Below are 7,995 nucleotides of genomic sequence, written 5' to 3'. Positions count from 1 at the left end.
TGAAGGTCAGATAAAGAGCTTCACAGATAAGAAAAAGCTAAAGGAGTTCATCACCACCAAACCAGTATTATATGAAATGCTGAAAGGTATTCTTTAAGAAGAGGTAGAAGAAGAAAAAGGTAAAGATAAAAATTATGAACAACAAATACATATCTATCAAGTGAATCTAAAAATCAAGTGAATAAAAAATCTAATGAACAGAGTAAACTGTTGAATATAATAGAATCAGGGACATAGAAAGGGAATGGACTGACAATTCTCGGGGGGAAAAGGGGTGTGGGGGATGTGGGAAGAGACTGAACAAAAATTGTACACCTATGGATGAGGACAGTGGGGGAGGGGGTAAGGGCAGAGGGTGGGGTGAGAACTGAGTGGAGGGGAGCTATGGGGGGAAAAAAGAGGAACAACTGTAATAATCTGAACAATAAATATTTATTTAAAAAAAATACATACTTACTAGTATGTCAGTTTTTAAACTAGTATACTGTAATCATTCAAGTAGTACCTTAAATCTTCATTGGAAAGATGAGGTCTATAACCAAACTCAATCGACCACATTTAATTAAGTGATGTGTCCCCTTGTTTTGCAGTTCTGTCACTACTAAAGCATAATAAGATGATTCCTGTGTACTCGAAGTCCCCTTCAAAGCAGTGTCTGAGTTGATTTGAAAGAGCAGTTGAAGAGCAGGATTTCATTAAACACAGTTCTTAGGTTTAAAAATTTTATTGTGGGAAAAGTCATCAAAGTTATTTGGGAATGAAATATTCTACTTCTTCCTCAAATTGGAGGTAGAGGAAATAGGAAAGGGAAAAAATCCAAGGAGATACATAACCATACCATGTATATTAGATATAATTCAGTAAAAAGGTCAGAAATAATTTTTATTAAAGATAATTTATTGATTTTTTAGAGAGAGGGGAAGGGAGAAGAGAGAAACATCGATGTGAGAGTGGAACATCCATCAATACCTCCTGCAAGCCCCCTACCAGGAGTGGAGCTGGCAGCCCAGGCATTTGCCCTGATTGGGAATTGAACCAGAAACCTTTTGGTGCACTGGATGACTCCAAAACAACTGAGCCACACCAGCGAGGGCAGAGGTAAAAAAAAATTTTTTAAATAGAAACACCACTTTAAAAGTTCAGCTTTGTTTCACTTATGAATCAGAAACAAATAGAATTAAATTATTCACCTATAGTTTCACAGCTACCAATATTTCTCCAATAGAAGTTCTAGACATAGTGAAACATTCCTTTATGTTTCAAAGCAATGCTTTTGCTCATAAATGTGCAATTTTTTTCTCTAAAAGAGATAATGGCCTTGTAAGATGGCATGTTCTGGAATGAAGTGATAGTATTAGTAAGAAGGAAATTTGTATCAGATCTTATGTTACTGACATTGTTAAAATAAAATGTTTGGATTTTGTCCTGAGGACAACAGTGAGTAATGAAAAATTTTAAGCAATAAAATAATATGATCAGATGATTTCCATTTTAGCTTTGGAGGCATTGTGGAAGATGAACCAGAGAGAGGTTTGTACCAGAATTACTACCTAAATTTGATTGCCAGATGTTGTGCTATGTCTATTTTATATATTATCCCTAATTTACATAGATTCAATAATAATAATTTATTGTCCTAGTTTTGTAGATGAATAAACTTTAAGTGATATCATCAGCATGACTTACCAGTAAGTACCAAAGTTTGTATATCAACCCAAGTCTATCTGAAATCGAAACCTGTGTTTTTGGTATTATAGCTTTGATATAATTCTGATGAGATGCTATAGGAATTTAGCTGCTGTTTATATCAATTAACCTATGGTAAAATTCATTTACGTCTTTTTGCTTCAAATCACAGACCTACTGACAAGTTAAGTGAGGACTTGTTGAACAGCTTGGTAACTATAGTTCCTAATATGGTATTGTATACTTGAAAGTTGCTGAGTAGATCTTAAACACTCGCCACACACGTGAAAAAGTTAACTATGTTAATTAACTATGTGAGGTGAAGGATGTGTTAATATCTTGATCTTGGTAATTATTCTATAACTAGAGGCCTGGTGCATGAATTCGTGCACAGGTGGGGTTTGGCCCACCCACCCACATGAGGGCCAATCGGGATCGGGCCAGCTAGGGGGAGGGGCCACGGAAGGTTGACTGGCTGACCCCACTGCTGATTGGGGTTTGGGGGGCCAGCCAGGGGCAGGCCAATCAGGGGGAGGGGCCGTGGGAAGTTGGGGGGCCGATCGGGGCCCCCATCCAGGCGGTTGGACGCTGTAGTGCATGTCATAGCAACCTGTCATTCTGGTCATTCCAGTTGTTTCACTGTTCAGGTCACTTGGCTTTTATATATATAGATACAGTGTGAGACAACAGCAGGTTTACAGTTGTTTGTATAAAAATAATACAATAATTAATAACAATACAATAAACTCTGTTTTATGTACTCACAACTGTAAACATACTTTTGCCCTATTATGTATATATGTATATCAAATCATCACATTGTATACTTTAAATATATACATTTATATTTGCCAATTATTCCTCATAAAGTCCATTTAGACATCTAAACAAAGAAAAGTTTAGGTAAGACATTAAGCTAAAAACCCTGGTTTCTAATGTAGTCTTGACACATTTTCATACTGTGCCATGAATGAAGATAATTTCTATCAAAAGGAAACATAATGTTAATTTTTACAGAATACACAAGTGAAATAGTAAATTCCATTAGAGGAATTAAAAGTTTTAATTTTTTATTTCCATTTTTTTGAAATAGTATGCAAATACTGACCCATACCTTTATTTCACTGACCCTTCTGCTTTCAACAGTAATTTAAACAACATATTAAATATCTCAGGCTCACTCAGCCTGGCCCATCCCCTCTTGCAATCCAGGACCCCTCGGGGGATGTTGGACTGCTGGTTTCTGCCCAATCTGGCCGGCGGGGATCTGGCCAAAGCCAGCAGTCCGACATTCCCTTAGGGATGTAGTGCAGGAAGCGGCAGGCGGCCGGGGAAGAGTCCAAGTCCAGGCGGGTGCCATGCCGCTGACGCTCATCCTGGCCCCACTGTGCCTGCCACTGCTGCTGTGTGGTAGCACTGCCGTGGAGGCAGGAGAGGCTTGGGCCACCGCAGCTGCACTTGCCAGCCATGAGCCTGGCGTCTGGCACCAGTCAGTCAGCTAAGCGGCGCTCCCGCTGTCAGAGCACACTGACCACCAGGGGGCAACTTCTGTGTTGAGCGTCTGCCCCCTCGTGGTCAGTGCGCATCATAGCGACCAGTTGACCAGTCGTTCGATCGTTTGGTCACTTAGGCTTTTATATATATAGATAATGGTTAAAAGTATGGCCTTTAGAGCTAGAAAATTCTCAGTTTCATATTCAGCTACACCATTTGTCAGTCATGCACTTCAAGGTAAACAGATTTACATTTCTGAACATCAGTTTCCAAACCTATAGAGAGAGATTTAACACCTCAGAAGGTTTTGTGAGTATTAAATGAGATAAGCTATGTATATGTCACTTATGATAGTATCTGGCAAGCAATAAATAAGTGATCATTTTTATTGTTTTTTCCTTAATATTCTTTTTGCTGTTAATTTTTTATATAAATGTAAAATATTTTTATCAATCTTAAAATTTCACTTTATGAAGATTATTTTGTTCATTCTCTGTCATCCCTCATTTATTCATATATTTATCAAGTTCCTTATTAAATGACTGATAGTATACTAGGTGCTGGGAGAAAAAATTAATAAGAAACCATCCCTGAATTCAAGGCACTTTTAGTGATAAGGAAAAAGAAACACAATTAAATGACTGCAATGCAATAAGGGCTATCAGAGAATAGCTTAAGAGGTGATTGTAAATACAGAGATACAGATAGCCAAACTTGCCTGAGATGTACTGTTTCTCAAAGGAAGAAATGCTGGACTGAGTCTTAATTAACATTTTACCAGGTAAAGAAAACAGTATCTGCAAAGGTATAAAAACTTCAGAGAAGTTGGTGGATTAGGAAATAAGCAGCAATTAAATATAACTTTTTCATCAAAGCTACTGGAAAGTTAATCTTTCCCCATCTTTCTGTTGCTCAAATTACTTCATTCAATAAATAAATACAGTATTAATGTAGTGCTTAATTTTGTAAGCACTCTGCTTGGTTCTGTGGAAGAACAGGGATTAATCAGACTCATATTCTGTCCTAAAGCTGGTTACTAATAGAAGAGAACAAAAGAAGTTTTTAAAAATCATAAAAAGTCTCAAATATCTCTAGGAAAATAAAATTAGAGTGGTATGGCTATTTTCTCAAGGGAAATATACTTATAAGGAGGTGTATATGGAAAAAAACAGATCAGGGATTCATAGGAAAGTTCATATTTGACCTGCAGACTTCATTTCTCATAAGAAAAACATTAATTATCCATTATCTCAGGGCCAGGAAACGTACTAGGCACTTCACAAATCCAACAACTCCAAACGGAGAAAAAATTTTATGGAGGATTACCTGAAAGGAATATACTTAATCTATATGAGTCAATACTCCCCATTATTGAATCTATTAATCACCTAACTCCTTTCCAGTAAGTCCAGATACACTTACAGAATCCTTTTCAACACAGCATACCAGGAAACCACAGCCAGTAGCTCAGAATTAGCACATAAATAAAAGCCCTCTGACTTTCCTGTTTTAAATAATCTCAAATTAATCCTTGAATTAACCAGTCTCACCCCAATAAATTCAATAAAAAGGAAAAATAAATAAACAGATAGATAAAATGAAGGCTGCATATATCAAACAAATTGTTTCAAGTGGTAACTGAATTGCTTTTACTAAAATGCCCTTTAGCATTATGCCCTCATCCTATATTGAAGGATGTTACAAAATACACCTCTATGAAACATACTGTTGTAGAGACCATAGGGATACTGTTGAGGATGCTATTCATCATATTTCAGTATATGCTTTGGGAAGCTCATTAGGAAGGGTTTCTACCAGATCTCAGTACCTGATTTATTTTTATCTTATTAACTGGCTGCCAGAAAAGTCACAGTTAAACTTGTAACCTATCTATAGCAAATTTATGGGTTTCATAGCATACATTTTATGTACTCATCCAGCTGAATTTTCTTTTGCTATTTCCCCTTTATGATATCTCCTCATTTATCCATTTTTAAATATTTATTATTGTGTATATATTTTAGTAAAATGGGCTTAATTTTTTTAAACAATGAAATATATATTTATTTTTCTTCAATTAAGATATAAGGTAGGCGTCATTCACCATTACAAATGAGGAAACCGTGACCCAGGATTCAAGTCAGGATTTGAACTGCAGCCTGATTCCAGAGGGTGTCACTTAGCCACTCTACTATACTGCAAGACTGATGCACTGCTAAAACAAATCCAGTTGATATAACCAACTGTTCATACATTTGGGGAGAAATATGCATTATTCACTTAGTTACTTTGTGGTCAGATGGGCAATTTCTTGTACTGAGCTTTTCGGTAAGGGATGGAAAAAGATGAGTATAGTGAAGGAAAGGGTGTTATAGAAAATGAATCTGGATTATTTCATACTGTAGGTATAAAATAATTCCTACTCATAGAATTATTGTAAAAACCCATCACACCTTAACCCAGCGGTTCTCAACCTGTGGGTCACAACCCCTTTGACGGTCGAACGACCCTTTCACAGGGGTCGCCTAAGACCATCCTGCATATCAGATATTTACATTACGATTCATAACAGTAGCAACATTGCAGTTATGAAGTAGCAACGAAAATAATTTTATGGTTGGGTCACAACATGAAGAACTATATTTAAAGGGCCAGAAGGTTGAGAACCACTGCCTTACCCTAAAGTAAAAAGAATTCAAAAAGTATTTTCTAGGCACCAAGTGAATTCCTGGATAAGATAATAATACTAGATTCAAAAAAAGTAGGAAACATTGTTCCTAACAGTGTAGACAGTGCTCATATCTGACTGGAAGGACAACACTACAATTCTGTGTTATGAGTTGAATTGTGTCCCCAGAAAACTTCATATGTTTCAATCCTAACTCCCCAGAACCTCATAATGAGACCTTACTATGAGAAAAGGTCTCTACAGAAGTAATCAAATTAAAATGGGGTCATTAGTGTGAGCCCTAATCCAATATGGCTGGTGTCCTTATAAAAAAAATGGGGAGAGTATTTAGAGACAGACATACACATAGAGAGAACATCATGTGAAAATGAAGACATAAATTAAGGTGATGCTTTTACAAACCAAAGAACAACAGAAATCGCTAGCAAACCACCAGAAGCTAGAGAAGAGGCATAGAACAGATTCTTCCCAAAAACCCTTAGAATGAACCAAGCCTGACAACACCTTGATCTCAGAACTGTGAGACAATAAATTTCTGTTGTTTAAGACACTCAGTTTGTGGCTCTTTGTTATGTATGGTAGCCCTAGCAAACTAAGACAACATGGAGTAAACTAAGAGCAAACCTCTGGATAAACAAGTTTTCAATAGCTGGTATAAATAACAGATGTTCATAGGATTCAGAGAGCTGGCATATCCCTTCACACATACACACACACACACGCACATGCATGCACACTATTCAAAAACAAAAATGCCCAGCCAGCATGGCTCAGTGGTTGAGTGTCAACCTAAGAACCAGGAGGTCATGGTTGGATTCCTGGCCGGGGCACATGGCTGGACTACAGACTCGTTTCCCAGTGTGGGGCATGCAGGAGGCAGTCAATCAATGATTCTCTCACATCATTGATATTTCTATCTCTTTCTCCCTCTCCCTCTCCATTCCTCTCTGAAATCAATAAAATTAATTATTTTAAAAATGAAATTATGTTACTTTTCTCATTAATATTTTCAACATATTCTGAATACATACTGTTTGCTATTCATAGTAGAATATGAGGTTCAGGGCATAAAAATTTTAAAAAGATCAAATACCTACTGGATGGGAATTCACAATCAAGTCCTGATCTCCCCATTTAGGATACCCACAAGCATTTATTGATTATGATGCATTATTACTTTTGCTGTTTTGTTTGTGTTCAATAGAATCTGTTCTCTCATCATTTCTTTACAGAAAAGCCTCCTGTCTCACAATAATTAAGTTCTGTGTGAATGTCATACAAAACCAGATATAATAAATATTCAATAATTGATTTACCATATAGTCAGTCAAATTATATTAGTTCTATCCCAGACAAATAAGATCTAGATAAGTACTTTATAAAATATAAGATACTATACAAATGTTCACCATTATTACCTGTATATTTCTAATAATTTATAGCAAAAAAAACATCGCATCTCATTTTAAGTATTTCCAAGTTAATCCCATCAAAATTGATTTTCCTCTGACAGCTTGTTTCATTCTGGTGAAATATTAAATGGACTGAATCACATTTAGGTGGGAATAGATTCTAAAAAACCCTCACCAGACAAGATCAAAAGCAAAGGCCTTTAATACACTCACCACTCTCAAAGCAAGCATCAAAGACAAGATGTCCTTTCTTGGGCTGTCCACAGTATCCAGTTGGAAGCACCATATATTTGTTCACATTCCCTCCGATGGCATCGTCCTTTCCCAAATCATTGCCTATTTTTTTAAAAAAATTGGCCCATGTTAAACAGAAATAAAAATGTATTTAGTAATAGAAGTCTAATTAGATTTTTATCATTAATTTGCCCCCTCCCCTGTCCTTTTGTGTTAATACCAGCAACAAGAAATTAACTACATATTGCAGTAGAGTACAAAGAGAATGCATTTTGAAACTAGAAAGATACGGGCTCAAATCTCATGTGTACTACATACTAATTCTCTGTGATACAAAGCAATCAATTTAATCCCTTTAGCTTCAGTTTCTCTCATCCATAAAAAAAAAAAGGAAGAGGAAACCATGTTCCAACATTTTACTGAGAATTATATAAAAAATATCTAGTATAACTACTGAAATCCAAAAAAGTTCATTTAATT

The 7,995-nt window shown here is 36.2% G+C and overlaps 1 protein-coding gene across 2 annotated transcripts in view; it reads right to left on the bottom strand.

The window, feature by feature from the left end:
• Positions 1-7,995, bottom strand: part of BEND5 (BEN domain containing 5) — a 1,007,185-nt gene that overhangs the window by 938,666 nt on the left and 60,524 nt on the right. For both annotated transcript variants that reach the window (XM_005872514.2, XM_005872513.2), the window contains exon 2: positions 7,495-7,617. In XM_005872514.2, coding sequence (XP_005872576.1) covers positions 7,495-7,617 — 123 coding nt within the window. The remainder of the gene's footprint in view (positions 1-7,494; positions 7,618-7,995) is intronic.

This window comes from Myotis brandtii, unplaced genomic scaffold, assembly GCF_000412655.1.
Source record: "Myotis brandtii unplaced genomic scaffold, ASM41265v1 scaffold382, whole genome shotgun sequence".
In the NCBI taxonomy this organism is placed as follows: Eukaryota; Metazoa; Chordata; class Mammalia; order Chiroptera; family Vespertilionidae; genus Myotis; species Myotis brandtii.
The sequence above is the reverse complement of the archived record's forward strand: the minus strand, read 5'-3'. Positions and strand labels throughout refer to the sequence as shown.